General features: G+C 38.4%; 1 protein-coding gene across 1 annotated transcript in view; it reads right to left on the bottom strand.

The window, feature by feature from the left end:
* The window catches only part of LOC107566587 (TCDD-inducible poly [ADP-ribose] polymerase-like), a 33356-nt gene that overhangs the window by 4170 nt on the left and 8970 nt on the right, over positions 1-20216 (bottom strand). The window contains exons 3-5 of the mRNA XM_016252077.1: positions 5194-5380; positions 3245-3432; positions 1341-1616 (exon numbers count right to left, since the gene is read on the bottom strand). Of these exons, the coding sequence (XP_016107563.1) occupies positions 1341-1616; positions 3245-3432; positions 5194-5380 (651 nt within the window). The remainder of the gene's footprint in view (positions 1-1340; positions 1617-3244; positions 3433-5193; positions 5381-20216) is intronic.

The following is a 20216-nucleotide window of genomic DNA, read 5'->3' as shown; positions in this document are numbered from 1 at the left end:
GATGAAATATATATATATATATATATATATATATATATATATATATATATATATATATTTTTTTTTTTTACATTAACAATTTTAACAGATTTTACAGAATTTGGTAATATACTGTTTATTATCATTTCTAAAGCCTGTCTAAAGTCTTAAATTGTGCAAACATTCAATTGTATTCTATAGTAGTTAGTATTGTATTGTATTAGTATTGCCACTAATACAAGTACAATTTCACAGTTCTCTGTAGCAATTTCAGTACCAAAGCAAAAACTATTGGAATTATTTTACTGGTCGAAAATGCAAAAACTAAAAGGCTTTAACAGGTTTTTTGTTGTTGCTGTTGTTTTAGTAATGACTTTTGACAACACTATTCTATTCACACCTATTTTTAACAGAAAGAACCAGTTCCACAGACAATTTAGTGAAAAATTGTTCATCACTCTAAAAGTCGGTAGAATAAAAAGATTCGCTATGAACTAAATACATACTTTCCAGAAAATATTAATAATTTGATTTGACTTCAGTACAATGACTATGCTATATTAAAACTATGACTTCATTTTTAGAAACAACATGTTGTCATGCTTAATATTTTCCTTCATATTTTAAGAAAGGGGGTTCATAGTATTTAAGGGTCCTTGGCATTAAAAAGTTTGAAAATGACTATGCTAGCTAGACTACCAAAATTTAATATACCTAAACTGTCACCACATTATACTGTCTACTATGTGTTCGTAAACAGCAATCACTCCAGCAATGGCATTACTAGACACATGGAAATATGCAAGGATTAGCTAATCGGTCGCATGCTTAAGATAGCAGTGAAGAGACACGCACACACAAACACACCTCATGAGTCAGCAGCAATAACTCTTTCTTACAGACTCATCTCTTTTCTGTAACCTATCGTCCGCGGATGAGGGGCACGAAAAGTCTTTTTAAAATACACCAAGGCCCCAACACTAGCACCCTTTCCTCTCTCTCTCACTTCCTCTGTACATGTTCCACATTTCACAAACTGAGAAGTTCACCTCACGGACCTACCACAAAAAAACATCTATTTCCGACCAACAAAACTTAGTAAGAACCGTTAACACGGTTGACACCTAGCAGCTTGAAAGCAAACATCGAAGCCTCAGAGTCGTGTTCAGGGGTGCGGCTAAATACTCACTTTACAGACGTTTATGAAACACAGATCTGTCCTGATAACCTTTTATTGTCTGTCTTCAACCAGTTTGTAATGTCAATGTTTACTAAACACTGCTTTGGCCCCAGATAAATAGTCTAAACAACTCTGAATAGCACAAAGGATCTAGACATTGTTTGAGAATCTCCTACCACACCTTTTGTACTTCTCCCAGAGGAAGGGGTTTTGGACACGGAAGATCTTCAGGATGCGGAACTTGGTCTCAGAGACGGTTTTGTGGAAGAGGCTGTAGACGGTCCGGTAGCTGCGGTCATCCCGGGAGACGGGCACCTGCTGGAAGTCCTGACTGGTGTTCATGGGTAACCAAGTCTCAGGGTACACTTTGGAAGGACCGCTCGACGTTGGAGAGAGAGGCTGGTTTCCAGAACTTTCCAGGGAGGAGAGAAATGCTGAGGAAAGGCCACCTAGAGTCCTAAAGAAGAGAGGAAAACATGTAATCATGAGATTAAATGAGGAAATACGTAGAAATTAATGAATAAAAAAATCATTTAAATCCTTTTTTTGTCGTGGTACAGAAATTGGTATTAAGAATCATAAATTATGGTACTTGTGAGTTTATGAGTCTGGAGGTCATGGTTAAATGGAGGTCAGGGTTCAGTCCTGTGACTAACCATTGCACTTGATTTCTAGAAGGTAAAGGTTATCCCTCAAATCAGTGTAACTACCTTATGAGTCATCTTTTAACTTTTATCTTGCGCTACTTTCTTTTCTTAACTAGACTGCTAGTGCTGGAACTGCAGCAATATCTTTACCATATATTTTTGAGAGGCAGTGAGGAAAAGCAAATGAAAAGAAACTAGGGCAATCATTTTGAAGAGATAAGCAAACACTTTCTGGAAAGCAACTGTTAAGGGACTGTTTGTTAAGAGTGTGTGTGAATGAAAGGGTGATTTATGCAGCTTGCTGAGCATTAACTCAGCTGGTGCAGGCAGCGGTTCGGCCACATTGTCTATCGCACTAATGAGTTCCACCCCTGTGCTCAGGACAATGTGTTCCTGATGCTGCAGGACCCTTTAAATGGGTGGACCAGCATTGCAGTGGCCTCTACCCGACAAGAGGAGCAGATTGATGGCAATAAGTGAACAATCCCTACTTGTCTTGCAACTTGCAAGTATGAAAGCGATAAGATGAATAGCAAGTCTAATTTAAACATTAGTAGTAGAAAAAGTGTTGGTGACTTCAATTTATTTTCCCAAATCAGTTCAAACCTGTTTCAGTAAATCAGTTTAAATTGACTGAAAATTCAACCTTAAAAAGTTTATACATATTGTGATATATTGTCAAAAGGCTAAAATGATATATCGTCCAGTCCTCCTGATTCTGATCCATTAATGCTGGGGGGTGACAGCTATAGCTAGACACTATTGAGAAAAAAGATTCAAAACTGATGTTCGCCTTAATTTACATGAAGCTATACGGGAACATACAGAAAAATATACACGTCTCTGACCCTTCACAGGCCTGAGTGACTTAGTAGATGTAAGAGATGAAAGAATTTCATATGGTCACATTAGACTCTCTTACACAGGTCTGGAACCCATTTAACCATCCTCCCTTCTCCACTACCTTTTTACATCTGTTGCATTCAATAGTTTTTCTTTGTCCCTGTAAATAAGCACACATCATATTTCAGTTGACAACAGATGTAACAGAGATTTATCTCCTTATGAGAATTATGATAGACAAGCTAGGCTGCAGTCCATGTTCTAGCTTAAGGTGAGTAGGAATATTATATTTCAGGAAAGTGGTTTGGAGGCACAAGCAGTACTTCAAGCAAATAAAATAAGATACACGCTTTAAACCCCTCACTGATAGGAATACTGCAAAGTCCGATATGTTCTTGGCGAGCAGTGAACCGCTCGCGAGTTATCTTGGGGTTTCGGAACGCATCCAGAGGAAACAATGCTGTATGTGGCTCTTTTTAAGGTGTTTTGGGGAACAAACCCATTTTTGGTAAAAACCTATTGTTATGGGATATTCAGTCTAAAACAAAAGTTTTAGGACACTTTATGAGTGCTGAAGGTAAACAAGGATACTCACTGGAGGTAAGGCGTGAGCATGATGGCGGACCTGAACAGTGGCCGTTTTTTGATCTGCCGGCGGAAACCGAAAACAGCATTTTGCTGGAAGCCCTCGCGAATGTTCAGGATGTACTGATTCTGCAGCGTGATGAAACGGACCTCCTTTAGTCCTCGGCCGCTAGCCTCCTCAATCAACCGAACCACCGGCTGTGAAACGGAGTAAAAGAGAGGAAATGAGTTTGACAGAGAAAGAGAGAACAACAGAACACTTAAAGGTGACGCATCATGAAAATCTGACTTTTCCAGATTTTAAGTGCTATAATCAGGTCCCCGGTGCATCTACCAACCAAGGAAACGTGAAAAAGATTAACCTTTGTTTTGCGAAGCCTTTTTCTGCAAGCGTCTGAGAAAACGAGCACGTCTGATTTTGCTCCCCTTGTGATGTTGCAAAGGGATCTCATTATAATATTACCGCCCCTTAATCTGTAAATTTGCACCCACGGCTCCGTTATTTTGATTTCACAAGCGACAACGGTGTACCAGCTCTAATGCCATGGCGAAAGTTTGAGCAAAACATGCTAGCTGTTCTGTCTTTGGCTGCACAGATGAGTCCCAGCCTCAGAGGAGACAAGAGAGCAGTGGATTTATTGATTTATTTACTGTATATTGCTGCTGCCACACAGATCTAAAATAAACATGCGATTTATTTCCCAGCAGCTTACAGACATAACCGACTGTTTTTTGTAACTTGTGTGTGTTTTTAACGTAAACTTGTGTGTGAATGAGAACTTAGTTTAGTATTCACATGCTGTGTCAGCCGCTTTCTGTACGTGTGCTTCGGATGTGTGCACTCAGAAAACCGTATATATCAGAAGTTTAAACTCATATGGTTTAAAACGCATGATTTCAGCGCGATAAACATGATAATCAGAACCAAAACAGATGTTTTTAGCAGGTACGAGCTGTAATGGCACAGCTCTATTCTGGAAAAGGGGGCGAGGAGCAGCAGCTCATTTGCATTTAAAGAAACAGGCCCGAAAAACAGAATGTTTCTGCTTCCACTCAAAATAGGCATTTTCAAAATGTTATAATAAATGATCTGTGGAGTATTTTGAGCTGAAACTTCATAGACACATTCTGGGGACACCAGAGACTTGTATTACATATTGTAAAAAGGGGCATAATATGTCTCCTTTAAATGTGCTCCAACTCCCACTCAATTCATCCGGAGCACTGGTCAGAATGTATCCATCATAGGAGATTTTCAGAGGAAATAAAAAGCTTTGTTTTCAAAGGAACGCTTATGCAATGTTCTGATTTCATGCACTTGTGAGTAGAACAGGACGTCTTCTCTGATGTGTGCAAGCCAGTTCGACTTGAGACTCAATACATAACGCAATCACGCGCACATTCTTTGAGCCAACCACACACACAAACATACACTAACTCTGAAACCTGAAAACCTGCTATTTATGTGCGCTATCTCAAAATCTTTCAAGAACAGATTTAGGTTTTATTTCCATTCTAAAATCCAAAAAGCTTGAGGTCAGCTTGATCTTTTGATGTTTTGAAAAAAGTCTCTCATGCTTACCAAGCCGATATTTCTTTGAACAAAAACACAATAAAAAACATTAATATTGTGAAATATTACAATAAAAAAAAAAAAAAAACTTTTCTATTTTAATCGATTTTATGATGTATTTTATTCCTGTGATGACAAAGCTGAATTTTCAGCAGCCATTCCTCCCGTTTTCAGAAATCATTCTAATATGCTGATTTGGTGCTCAAGAAATATTTCTTCTTATCATCAGTGTTAAAAATAGTTGGATTGCTTAGGATCCTTTGATAAATAGAAGGTTTAAAAGAACAGCATTTTTAATTTAAAATAGAAATCTAATGTAAAATTATAATTGTCTGAAAGAAATTATAAAAGAAAGGGAAAGAACGGATCAGACTGGTGTGTCTCACCTCTGAATATTCCCTCCAGCCAAAGTTATCTCTACAGTAGTACTTCCACACAGTCAGGCAGTCAGGTGTGGGGCTTGTGTTGGTGGGCGTGGCTGTGGAGCTGGAAGGCGTGGACAGACGCCTGACGAGGTCAAACTCCAGGTCACAAACTCGCATGGCACTGAAGTCCAACATAAACACTCGACCGCTGTGCGTGAAACAAAAGTAAACAGATGTAAACACAAAATCCCAAACACATGCACATGACATTCACTTACACAGAATAAAAACAGTTGGTTCAGTTCCCGACAGCTAATAATCTGTCCTTGAGCCACGACATCAATAAACGTCCTAGGCCTTTGAAGAAAAACAACGTCTTACACCTAATTTAATTTCCACAAAATCCCTTGGGCTTATTAGAAAACTCTCCCTTGGTCTTTGTTTGTCCTGAAAAACCCAATGAGGGGCGAGATTGTCCTCCAGACGGAGGGGGATGGAATGGTGACCCCCTGACTGCCCCCTGCATTCAGACCCTGGCTTTCTAGGTCACCCTCCAGGGGTGTATAATTGCCTCATCGATCACACTTACTCTCCAACACAAAGAGGATTTGGGGTTAAAGGTGAAATGTCTGGGAAAAAGTGGTTCAAATAATGCCCAACCCACATGCAGACCCAAAATTCTACCGGTGGAAGAATAAGAGGCCTATACAGGCCCTTTTTAATGGTCAAATCATATAAAACGTTTACAAACACATACACTCAAAATACTTCTGTTCAAAGATGGTCACACTCAAATCACAAACCATCCACTATTAAAGGGGTCATATGACGTTGCTAAAAAATAACATTATTTTGTGTATTTGGTGTAATGAAATGTGTTTATGCGGTTTAAGGTTAAAAAAACATTATTTTCCACATACTGTACATTATAGTTTCTCCTCTATGCCCCGCCTTTCTGAAACACGTCGTTTTTACAAAGCTCATCGTTCTGAAAAGCGAGGTGTACTCTGATTGGCCAGCTATAGTATCTAGTGCGTTGTGATTGGCCAAATTCCTCAAGCATGTGACGGAAATGTTACGCCCCTTACATACTGTGATGCCGTGTCCCGGCGCAACGAGACAAAACCAATAAAACCCATTATAAACGAGGCATGTTGCATCCAGTGGGGACATAATTACTGATTATAATGACTTATACTGTCTTTTTACGCGTTGCTTTGCATCGCGCCGCGTAAACATAAAACCATGTCTGCATTTGTGATCAGAACGACAAACAATAAGCGCTACTCTACACTGTTCAAAACTCGTGTTTGAATCGTCAGTGGCAAATCCTTTATATGAAAACGTACTTACAGGCTGTGAGTCAGCATTATTTGTCAGCATAATAGACTGTATAGGGTCAGCATGCGTGCCGAAGGGGAAACAGGGGAACTGCATTCACCGGAACACCGGCATTGTAGGCTACTCTCCAAGGAAACAGTCCTCGTCCCCCGTAAAATGCGTTGCACACATCTGAATATTTGGGTTGAACTGTTCTAGAACAGTGTTGTAAATACAACTTAACCACTGATTTCTAGTTGTGTCCTCTTTTGGAAGACCAAACAAAGTAGTTTCGCTTTCACAACGAAACACACAGTGTCTCCACGACATGGCGGCGGTGGCAACAATACTACAGTGAGAATCAAAGTTACGCCTTCTTTCTTTGCGTGAACATTTGCGCGGCGTTATGCAAATCTTCCCACATCGTGACGTAGACATGTGGGGGCGTCTTAGAACGAGCCGTTTTAGGTAGGCATGGTTGACTCTTTAACTTTTATAAAGAATATCTCTTTGGGTTTGAGACTTTAGTCTTTGCAACTTTAGGGATCTTATCCATTCACGGACAGCTTGTAACCCTCCAAAGAGAAAGGAAAACTTGAAATCGCATCATATGACCCCTTTAATGCCCATTTGGGTTCCTGAGTGGCCAAATATGAAACTGCACAAAATAAATTACATGAAAATATGACATCGAGGAGTGCAAGAAGAGATAAAAAGAATCAAGAAACCTAAAAATAATCATCCTCCCACTCAAACACACCTGTAAAGGTCAAAGACCCAGACAACTGCTGAGTGTACTAGACCGAAACTGCCAGACACTCTCAAAATCAACACACCAGAATGTTTTGAGAGCTAATCTCAGAAGCACACCAGAAGGACACAGAGCTCTGACAGGATGGGTGGACTGAGGCCTGAAAGAAACTCTCACAAGCGAATGTAGCGGACAGACGCAAGGTAGACTAAACACTGTAAGTCCAGAAAACAGCAGAGGGGGCCTAGCAGAGAGAAGATCTCAACAACCTCACAAATACATACACACAAAATACAATTAAACAGCAAGAGGCCACTTGTGAGCATTAACAAGCCTCCAAAACACGGCTATAGTAGACTAAACATGAGAACATTGATCAAAAACAATCTATGTTTCAATGAATTGAAAAAAGAAAATAAAGTCACAATAAAATGCTGTGATGATCTCAATCCTTTTTATAGACTTTATTTTAATGGTATCCAGTAGGGCTGTGCAATATATCGAAATTATCGATGTACATATCGCAATATGCATATCGCTACAGCTTGCAATATTTGGGCCATGAACAAAAGACAAAGAGAAAATCACTCACTGCTCTTACCTAAATAACTTTTGTAGCTTAAATAAGAATCAGTGCATATTGAATTCATAGAGTAAATACTAAGCAGTGTTGTATTTTTCCTTTTTATTATTCAGTTCCTAAACTCATGTTAAAATGATTACACTAATGTTAAAATTCAATTTTTATGTAATGCTCGAGTAAAACACTAACGTTCACTTTCAGAAGTTGTTGTAAGGGTTCTTCTCACAAAAAGTGAAACATGTATGCTAGTTATATTAGAATCAGAATGAGCTTCATTCACCACTTAAGTGTGCGCAAACACAAGGAATTTGTTGTGGTTTTACAGGAACACTTGGTACATACATACATACAAATAACCATATATATATATATGACACAAGATAGTTATAGAAGTTCACAGAACTGACTCAGCAACAGCTGAGTAAAACTGTTTCATCTGAGCATGTGGCACTTTAAGCATTATCGTATCGCATATCGCATTATTTAATGAGTTATCGCATATCGCATTTTTCTTCAATATCGCACAGCCCTAGTATCCAGAATGAGGAGAGTTAAAACATTTATGGTATTTTGGGTTGTATCTTACCAACAAGGTAAAAATCACTGCCCCGGTTTTCATTATTACAACGATGAGAATTATTTTTTTAATGGTAATGAGAATGTATGACAATGCGCTTATTCGTCATGAAAATTAATTATTTAGATTTTTGGAATATGACCAGGATATTTCTCAATGACAACCATCATTTTAAAAGGTTTGAGAAAAAGCATCTGAGAGAATGAAGTGCAGCACATAAGCTGCCAAAACTGTCATCATCATAGTTATAGAAGATGGCAAAGAACAGATAGATAAAGCAAATGAGGGTTATTCGTCTTCCCTCACTCACGCTCACACAATGTCTTCTATCTTAGAAATCATGCCAACAGACACCAAATCTGATCTAAAAAAAAATGCATGACAAACAAAACCAGGCCCAGACTTCACATGCATGCATGTAAGCGAGAGAGAGAGAGAGAGAGAGAGGAAGATGCTTATCATATTGCTGTGTTAACTGACCTACTGAATTGAGTCAGCCCAAAACACACGTATGCATAAACCAGCCATTCACACACAAAATGTGGTCTCCATGAGTTTCTCTCACACACAGTGATGTGTAAGAGGGCTTCCCAGCAGTCCTTTCCAAAATTAAATCCATTGTGTAAACAAGTTCAAGGGTTACTTCATCCAAAAATTAAGATTCTGTCATCAATTACTCAACCTCATGTTGTTCCAAACCCATATGACTTTAATTCCTTCACAGAAAGAGATTCGGAAGAATGAAAATAGAAATCTCTGATTTACAAATGAATCATTCTTTTGAGTCAGAGTGTTGTTAATGAATCAATTCAGCTATTTCACAACAGTGATAACAGTGTTATAGTTAACTAAAACTAAAACTATTAACAATTGTTTCCAATTATTGAAATGAAGATAAAATAAAAAAGCTGAAATACTATTACTAAAATAAAAATAAATGAAAGCTAAATGGAAATGTTGAAAAAAATATGTATATATAATAAAATTACTAAAATTTAAATTAACATTAAAAAATGTATATATACAATAAAAGCTCATTCAAAACATTAATAAATGCTACAATATGATACAAATAATACTAGTTCACAAAACTGGTTGGAACTGACTGACACAATGAGCCACAGTGGTTAACAGCTCACCCGAGTGGAAGATTATCAGTGATTAATTAAATATTTGAGTGTTTTCAACACAATGATGACTGGCTTCAGAATACTTGATATATAGCACACAAGTCACATGAACTAATTTCTAGGCATTTTTATGGTGTTTATTTTTTGGTCCTTATTCACTTAAAATTTTCAATTTAAAATTTCACTGAAGGCAGCAAGTCAGGTTTGGAACAACTTGAGGGTGAGTAAATGATGACCGAAATTCAGGCTCTGAAATCATCCCAAAACCTTCAGCATCTACCAGAACGGTCCTTACTCTCTTTTTCATAGCGAAAGACACACATTGTGTCCTCTCAACTGGAACACCATGGGCTTCAATCATACACACCCAGAATCACTCTAAAGCAGCATGTTCAGGACGGCCTGTCTTTTACAGACAGTTCCGGGCACAAACACACATTCTGCCCTAGCAAGCGGCTTCTGGCTCAGCCAACAAAAACCAACAGAGAGACCGGCTCCCCACGCTGGAGACCAGAACACAGCCGTTTCAGCACTTCCATCAGGTCATCGGAGCCAAGGCACCAGATAATACCAGTCTAGCAGCCAAACTTTAACATTTAGAGGCGTTTAATGTCCTTCAGAACACTCAAAAGAACACTAAATCCAGAATTACTCAAACACCCAGCTCTGGAAAAAATGGAGAAATTGAAACAAACAACTTTGTCTCACGTGCCGGTTATTGAAACACACGAAACCAGAACATCTAGACAGGGAATGTGAAAGCATAAGCCTGAAAATGTTCTTACTAAGATGTACACCTCTCACCTCTCATAAAATGTCTTCAACTCAAATAAAACCATTTATGACATACAGGAAGAACATAAGGCTATAAAGTGAATTGCATCCCTGATTAAAACCAACCAGTGGTTTTAGCTGGTTTAAACTGTCATAATTAATATTAACTTAAAAAAATATTTTTCCAAAACATTTCTATATAGCTGCCATTTATTTTTATTTTAGCTTTTGTAACTGTAGTACTTCAACAAACTTATTTCAGTAATTTTCAATTATGAAAAACATTTTTTAAGTAATAGTTTTAGGTAAAAATAACAAACTGACTCAGATCATTTGGACCTGCAGGAATATGATGAGAAATGTTTGAGTTCATAAGGAAATGTTTTTAATTTTGAATAGAATATGGTATGTTTGCAATTCTGAAGACAGTCTTGAGATCTTCTGTAAGATTACTGAGGTCTAATAAAAGCAGGCGACACAAGCAAGTCTCTGTTTGCTCTCACTGCTATGTGTAGGAGTCACAACTGAGACATTCAGGATCTCATTTTGCAATTTATGTCACCAACAAGAAGTGCAAAATATCTGAATCAATGATGCAAATCCCTCTCTTGAATGCAAAATACAACAACAACATTATCAGATTCCATGGAATCTATGTACAAAATGTCCGCCCTGACAAATAAACACGCTGTCCCTTGCACAACAAATTGCCAGAAATCCACAGATGCAATACTTAAGATAGGGCTGAGCTTTAGTTTCTTAACAGAAATGAGCCACTCATGAGTTTCACAACCCAAATATCCTACTGCAGGAATCTCTCTGTTGCTAGTTTCGCTCCGGGGTGTTGCTGACTCATGCTAAGTCATCTGCGCTCAATACAGCAGCACAGACATGCTCGACAGTGCCAGCATTTCTCCTTCGTGACAGAAGACCGGTGTGGACACCGCACTTTCATTCCACCTGCCCTTCTGCATCTAAATAAGGAGCAGACAAACGCCATTACCAAGAACGATAGATATCATTTCCCAGAGTGAAAACACAACAACAAAACAGATGAGAAAAAACTGGTTTGGGTAAATGAAGAGGCTCTTTATAACGACAAAAAAAGAAAGAGGGAGAGTTTGCAGTCCGTTTCTTTTTGTTCTTTCTCTCTGCAACACTCGTTCTTTGTCCAGAACTCTCTGCTTGTACAATGAGGTACAATGAGGAAAGAACAGGGCATTCTGGGATTAAGGAGGAATGGGTGTTTACAGAAGTGACTGCACTGAGAGGTAATAAATAAGTGTCTCTGAATGACCAGAGCTCTCTCGCTACTACATTTGTGTGCAATGTCATTTATGACATAATTTCTCAGCCTCGATTGTGAAACCTGGAAAGCTGGTGTTGTGCCCATTTTTGACACCCTGCCAAATTATTATCCCTCTCATTGAAATCTGATTGCCTAATCCTAACCCCTCCCCCACACCTAACCCCGGCCTAAACCTACCAATACTAGGGGGGGTAATAATCTGGTAGGGGTCAGAACTGGGCACAACACCAGTGGTGGGACAAAACGTGGCTTGGGTTTCACAACACGGTGCACTATAACACGAACACTTGCACATTTGTATAGCGCTCAGCTCGTTACGTTTTTCTTTTGGATGTGCTTCACTGCAGCATGCACACATTCGCGCCGGCTTTCCTGGCTAGGTTTCACTGTAGCTCACCCACACACACTTTTCATTTTCGCACAAGTGCCTGCTTCTTTTTCAAGTGTGGCACGCCGAGCTCAAGTTGGCCACCTGTGCACCGGGTAACCACGGCGACCATTATCCGTCAGGGCGCCTGACGGACCGAGTAATAGCATGGTGATAACAATAGAAGTCCCAGTGCCCCCTTACCCTGCCTCACAGACAAAGTGCGGTCACCCCATACAGAGGACCCCGAAAAGGCTTCAATCCTTTCAGCCTCTTTCCCTCTCTCCGCTGCTAAAAATAACCTTCCGGCCATTAAATTAAGTGCAAAGACTGATTCTCTCTGCGCTCATCAGCACAACCTACTTACGAAGCCACAGGCTTTTCTGGTCCACATCCGGACACATGCAATTCTGAAAGCAACGAGCTGTATGAGAGTGGACATAAAGATTTATAAGCACAATTAGGGCTGGGCGATATGACGGTATATTACTGCAGAATAAAGTGTCTATCGTTAGAGATTTTGCTATATCGTGTATTCTGCGTTATGCAAACATATCTGTGTAACATAGTACTACTTCAGTTCACCTTTGAGTGGTTAGAAAACATGCATGATGAGAAAATAAAGAGTGGGACACACTCCATAGTTGTTAAGTGCAATAAGCAGAGAAAAAGAAGTCAATCCGCTGCTCGCGCTGACTGACACACAGACAGCATGCAATCGCGAAAACAGATCTCTTTCATGTTTTATTGTGCTTGAATGGTCAAATACAGTATTCACAGAAACATAGTCGGTTATGTGTTAAATAAACATAAACAGCTGGGTGAAAACCAGATGTGCATCAGTATATTGTATCCGTGTAGTTGGTCTTAAAGTGACAGCAGTCTAATTTAGCTGCTGCTGTCTGTCATTAATAAAGATAATCACTCACTGCACTTAAAAAGAATTTGTAAAAAGAATCAGTTCATGTTTGATTGATACAGTGAAGACTATGCAGTCTTTTATTTATACACTTTATTTAAATTCTGTACTATGTCTTACTACATGTTAAATAAGCCTAGCCTACTGTTGCTGAATAAATTAAAATATATAATATAATATACAAAAATATAATATAATAAAAATAGCTATATTGAGACATATCTCGTTATCAAGAAATAACATTTCTCATCCTGTGAAATAAGATTTTGGTCATTGCCCACCCCTAAGCCAACAATAAGAAAGATGGAGAGAGTGTAATTAAAGCCAATAAAGGGGGTTGAGGGAAACAGAGAGAAGGAGAGGAAGAGGGGAGCAGTTGATAAGCCAGTTTCACCTCTCTTTATCTCTCTCGCTACCTGTGAGGTGGAGTCATGGGTGAATAACCTGTTCTGCTCTTCCTGTAAGCCCTGCTAAAGCACTGCGCCACTTTGATGTCCCCCTGACCCAATCATGAGGCAGCGTTCATCGTCACGGTGACCATGACCTGTAACCGCCTGATGATTCACCAGTGTCAGGCGCTGAGATCAGCCAGTGCACACACACACACACACACACACACACACCCTCATTTGACTCGACACGGTGAGATGTAAAAAAGTTGAGGACGAGGTGTATTTAAAAACACTATACATTAAATTATCTGGAATAACCTGAAAAGTAAATTGTTATATGAAAGGCACTTTTAAAAAGCCTGTTTAGTGATAAAAGATTAAGTGAAAGCATCAACTAAAGCCTGAAAAACACTACGTTTAGCCAATGAAGGAGTTTAGTGGCAATGATTAACTTTACAGAGAAAATTGATTATCAACTGCTATATGCGTTTATATAAAGTGCTTTCTGACATTTTTCAGAATGCAATACTACATGAAACAGATCACAAAACTGTTTGTGTTCATGTACTTACTAAGAGTATATTTCAAGCCTTAGTTTCACAATTTAAAACCCATATACACAACCGCATTTAAATGAAGTTTGAAATCCCCTAAACTACTCCTCTGTATGCTTACAGAGTCACTCCACACAATCTAAACCAGTGATAAGCAAAGCAACATTTCGGTTTCTCTCAGCTGTAAACAAGAAACATGGATGCCAAAAGTTTGGAGTTGGCTATTTTTAAATAAATATTAGTTAAATGTTTAATACTGTATATTATTATAACAGTCACACTTTATTTTAAGGTCCGATTCTCGCCATTAACAAACCATTAACTACAACATTTGCCTCAATGAACTCCTAATTTGCTGCTTATTAATAGTTAGTTACGTAGTTGTTAAGTTTAGGTATTGGGTAGGATTAGGGATGTAGAATATGGTCATGCAGAATATTTGCTTTATAAGCACTAATAAACAGCCAATATGTTAATAATGGGCATGCTAATGAACATCTAGTTAATAGTGAGAATTTGTCCCTATACTAAAGTGTTACCATCATAATATAGTTTAATGATATACTTTAACATATTACTAAATAAATACTGCATTTTATGCTCAGCATTCTCCTTCTCTCAAACATAATTTATATATTTCCACTAGAAAACAGGGTTGGGAGCAACTACGAGCCAAAATGTAAACATCTGTTAATGATTCAGAACTAAAAAGAGAGTGATGTCACTACATTAACAACTAGTTTAATTTAGTACACTTCGAAAAGTTAATTTTAAAAATCTGTAGTAAGATCTGAATTTTTTGAGCGTATAGTTTACTGTACAATACAGTTTGCAACTTCTGTAAATAATTAAACTCAGTGTGTAGGTTGCGATGAAACGGAAATGGAAAGAGGTGTTTTCTTCAGTATTGTAATGTACATCCAAGTGAAACAGATTATCAAAAAAGAAAAATATGTAGGGTGGAGACTCGGTTCTATCCATTGGTTGTTGATAGGATGGAGGCAGATCTAAATGCAAACTCGCAGGCAATTGTAAGAAATGGTTGGGTTAAATTATTGGAAAAGTCCAACTTATGTTACATGAGAGAAGCCTGTTGTTTTACCAGAAGATCGAATTATGACATTTGATTAAAAATAATTTTAAATCAATAAAAAAAAAATGAAATGCATGGATTAAATTTTCACAGTAAGATCAATAATGGCTTGTTTCCACCGAGCGGTACGGGTCAGTACAGTACGATTCTGGACAGAACACCCTGATCCAGCTTGCGTTTCCACCGCCAACAGTACCCTTACTTGATAGGCGTGGTGTATGACGGAAAGTAACGATCGACGATAAAGCGAAAGACAAAAGCAAACAATTCAGTCAAACGTATGCTACAAAGTCAGCGCTGTATACGGTAAAGTTCAAAATAAATATATAAAGTTAAACATAACTTTGTGCTCAGCCAAAATGATATGACCAGGAACAAAAATAGATTCATGAGACCACGAATGCCTGTTAAATATACCCAAAACGAACTGTATCTCATGTTTAATCACTTCAGAGACATCAGAGCCAGCGGGCAAATGTCAGAAGGACTAGCCGAGCTAAGGCTGCTCTAGGCGGATACATGAGCACTGAACGCCCGGTGATCGCCTGGAGCTTCGAAATCAGCATAGCAAATTTTTAAATAGGCGCCATCTTTATATATAAACTGCAGATTTGAGTTTTAAACAACTTCTCGCCTGAAAAACTCTTAGAACTACATTTCATGACACAATAACAGTAATATTTTGAAAATTACGCGGGTTTTTGGGCAATGTCCACAAGAACAGACAAGAACGCATATTGAGAAGCAGCAATTGTCGATGTGAAAATATTACATTATAACACTGTTATATATATATATTTTTTGTGTTTGCTCTTTCTGATGTAAATAAGCCCAACACTCATGGACAGCAGAGCGGAACGAGTGAAGGAGAAAGCTTTATTCCCTTGTATCACGCAAAAATGCAAAAATGACGATTCTAGTCAACCAATCAACGTTCTGCAGTGAGTTTTAGTTCCACCCTTCTGGTACCCTTTACTGTGCTAGGTACCCCAACGGAAGGGTACCAAAAAAGTGGTATGGTACGATTCGCTATTTTGGTACCATTCACAACTTCTGACAATGGAAACGGACATAATTGAGTACCGTACTGTACTGTACTGAACCATACCGCTCGGTGGAATCAGGCCATAACATGCATGTATAAAATAGATATAGTGAATTTTCATTTCATGCAGACTTTCATTTTAAAAATCTGCAGTCACCATTTAAATTTTCCAGATCTTTTCGACTGTATAATTCTTATATGTCTGTAAATAAACAAACTCTGTGTGTACAGTTCAAGATTATGAACTGAGAACAGGGGCGACAAGCATATTCAGCAGCAGTGTGTATGCAACCAAAGTGAATTCTGATTTTTGACCTTATTTTAACTTGCCCAGTTTAGGTCAATCTCTTGTTATCCAGCACTTCTGCAAATCAGGGGAACTCGAGCCCAGCTGGCAAACTAAAACACTATACAGTTCTGCTTTTCTGAAAGCTAAATTGTGGTTCTGCTGATTTCACCAGCTTTAAACACACACACACACACACACACACACCCGGGGTACTGAAGAGAAGCAGCAGTAAAAGGGTCAAAGCTAGGGGAGGGAGGTGGCTAAAAGAGCGAGTGGAGAAAGAAGTGTGAAGGATTAGCAGCCCTTAAAAACCTTGTGCGCCACTGAGCATGCCCAAACCCAAGGTCTGTGTCTGGACTGCCATGTTCCACATACAACCACTTCTAAAAGACACGCTCCAATGATTAGCCTTTAACCCAGCAACCCCGTGCCCCCCTGGCACACATGCTCCGAATGCCAGTAAAAAGGCACCTCTGAGCCAGCTGTGGTTTGCGGTGTCAGACGGTCGGCTGGAGAAACAAAGCAGACCAAATCCGAGAGGAAAGAGAGAGACATTTAATATTTCTACGCTCTACTGCCCCTCATTCCAAAGAAGCAAAGTACAGTACGATCTTCTTACCTACTCAATCCCATACACACAAAACAACTAACTTTTACATGCTCAGCTTCAGCACCCCGCATGCCAGCATTATTCACACCTAGCACGAGCGTCACAGTCTGAGAAGAATTAAACAAACACAAACACTCACGTATGAACCTGATCACACACTACCAACCCTGAGATAAGGCAGTCACCTCTGCAGGTGGTACACTCAGCAATGAGACACGCTCAGCAAACAGATACTTAGAAAAAACACACACACAATGACACACAGGGCAGCTGCAGAAGTCGTATCAGTAACACCTTTTAAGGTTATATGCTATATAGTTATATATTTACACACTCAAGCAGACAAAGGCTCTGACTGTGATGCTATTAAAGGGATAGTTCACACAAGAAATTAAAATTATGTCATCATTTACACACCTTCATGTCATTCCTATCCTTTATGACTTTCTTTATTCTGTGGAACACAAAGATATTTTGAAGAATGTTTCATCCATACAATGAAAGCCAATGGGACTCCATTTGCTTTCATTGTAGGGACACAAAAAACTCAGACATTTTTAGAACGTCTTTTCAGTGTTCCACAGAATAAAGAATGGTAAATGATGAAAGAACAAACCTCATTGGTTCTTTCAGAAGTGCAAACGTTTGCGTGATGCGAGAACAAACCTCATTGGTTCTTGTTGGTCAAGCAAGCGCATTCAAGCTTCCAAATGCCAAATATGCTCTATGTATGAAAATTGATCAGTGTTTATATGTAGATAAACGTAAAAATTAAATCGGTTCATCATATAAAGCAAAACATTTCAGTTACACCAAAGTGGGTGAGTAAATGACAGAATCTTCATTTTCAAGTGAACTTTCCCTTTAAATGAATAACAGCAATTGTTAAAGTTTGAACCAGGTGACTTTTGCATAATTCATAGCTTACATTGGCTTATGAGTAATCATTTTTATCCAACACTGCACTGACTTATGTCACTACACAGCAGCCAAGAAAATCTATTCAACAGATGACTGATTCCCATCACAAATATATCCAACATTTGAGCAGCTGAGCTGCACAATCCTACCAAAATATATTGCTCCCAAAAATAATCAATGTAGCTGCTACGCTATCGTTTTATTGCGTTACGGAAGGATCTACCTGTCACTAAACTAAAATAACCAAATACAGATGTTCAAGCTTCCATTACACTGATCCAAAAACAAGAGCTATCATTTAGACATGGACATGGAAACTCGGCTGTAATAAATTCTCTGACTGGAAGCTGATTATAAAGTGCAAAGGGCTTTCCATTCTTCCTCTTCAAGAGATTTAAGGGAATAAATCAACCTCAATCAACACTCTTGACTTCTCGTTTTTTGTTTCCATTCAGAGAGTACGCGCTCAAAAGAGCTGAGGGCTAAGTAAATGCTCTCGTTTCCCTCTTGCTCTCTGTAAAATAAGACAAAAGTCTCCAAAAAGTCTCAGGATGTTGTGGAGGCCACGGACTGATGGGACGTGCGCTACTGAGCACCATGCGGGACTAGGACTGAACTGTTTGTTCAGACAATCCAGCCACTATTTGGCTCTTTCTCTTTGTCCCTCTCAGCAAGAGAGGAACACATAAACATACTTTAGTTGCAAATTTTGACAGCTTTTGTTTATGTTAGAAAGCACATTTGAAAGAGTGAGAGAGCATTAGCCCATTATGATCCAACTCACACAAAAGTAAAAAAAAAAAAAAACTCTGATAACTGAATGAAACTGTTAAACTGAAATACCTGTTAAAAATACTGTTACTGTGTTAATCTTATATATAACAATGTAATAACATTGTATTTGAACATTAATACTATCCTTTAGAAAAAGTACTATAAGCAGGGGTGCACATAAGTGGTTCAGAGCACGCGTTTGTGTACCAAACAGTTTTTATACAGTCTATGGTACCGACATGGCTGACAGCTGTTAATGCACAATTAACATTTTAGATCGACAAACTGTACTGTATAAGATTTCTATTCAAACTGAAATCATAAATCTAGGCTACCCACTACCGTTTTCAAAGCACAATGCAAAACTGTGACATTTCATTCACTGATGCTCTACAATTGACAGTGCTAAACCCAGAAGCGCATATACTTACTTGCCGGCAACCCGCCAAATTAAAGGCTTGCTGAAAATGAAAAATTCAAATAATTATAATTAAAATAATAATAATAACAATACAAAATATTAGCATTTTTAAGTATTATCATACTTTATTATTTAGTTTATTATTTTATTTTAAAAAACTAAATAAAGTGCAATAACATTATCAATATTATTAATAAATTTTTTTATAGTTATATTTGATGGGTCACTCCATGTGCCGTGTAAGGACCAAACCAAATCTCCAGGTTCTCATATGAGAACCAGGCTGAAAAATGTATGTGCACCCCTGACTGTAAGAGCACTACGATATAGAGATCGGGTCAGTTTTACTAAACAGGGCAAATTAGTGCAAGAGCGCAATTCCAAAACAGCGCCGATAGGAGGGGAAATTTCTGCGGGTGATTTACTAACAATGCGCAAATTAAAGAACACAGACGCAACATCGACCAAAGCAATATACCAAGTGCAAATTAGCATAGTCACAAATAAAAATAAAGAAATAAAGAAGCCACAGTACGTTTAAAAGAACCGGAGGCCAAAAAATGAAGGGTTGCTAGAAGTTTTGATAGACCTGGGCTGCGTTTAGCCCCGACAAAAACGGTGCAAAACGTTTTTTAAACGGAAACGGTGATGCGTTCAACACTCTGTTCTGATGACGCAAGAGTTGCAACTATGGCAGCTGAGAAGGTCATTCTTTGTGTTCTTTTTGAAGAATTTTCGGAGCCTGATGAAATCGGTATAAATACGTGTTTAATACTGAAAAATACGCTTGATGGTACAGTCAATACCCTTGCCCTCCAGAATAAAAGAGAACATCCCAATCGAGTGAAGGGATTTGTGGAAACTGTGGTTCCTAATTATTGTGATCCAACAGTTGCCTCGCATTTCAGGATGAAAAGACAAACATTTCAGGTGAAGTATAATCCACTTCTTACCTCCGAGACTGTGTTATGATCTATATGACCTTATTATTTTTATTGTGAGTATTAGGCTTATCATTATTGCTTGTTGTGCTATGATATTGTAATATTTACCATTATATAATCAGAGGGGTATAGAAAAGTTTAAGAAAGTGTCACTCCATAATACAATAGCAAAATATATAAATATGTATAGTATTTTTATGTTACATTAATCAGTGTCTAGCACACCTTCCTAAGGAAAGGATATGGACCAGAAGACATTGCAATTACTAAA

Source organism: Sinocyclocheilus grahami, unplaced genomic scaffold, assembly GCF_001515645.1.
Source record: "Sinocyclocheilus grahami isolate Dianchi unplaced genomic scaffold, SAMN03320097.WGS_v1.1 scaffold1086.1, whole genome shotgun sequence".
Classification (NCBI taxonomy): domain Eukaryota; kingdom Metazoa; phylum Chordata; class Actinopteri; order Cypriniformes; family Cyprinidae; genus Sinocyclocheilus; species Sinocyclocheilus grahami.
The sequence above is the reverse complement of the archived record's forward strand: the minus strand, read 5'-3'. Positions and strand labels throughout refer to the sequence as shown.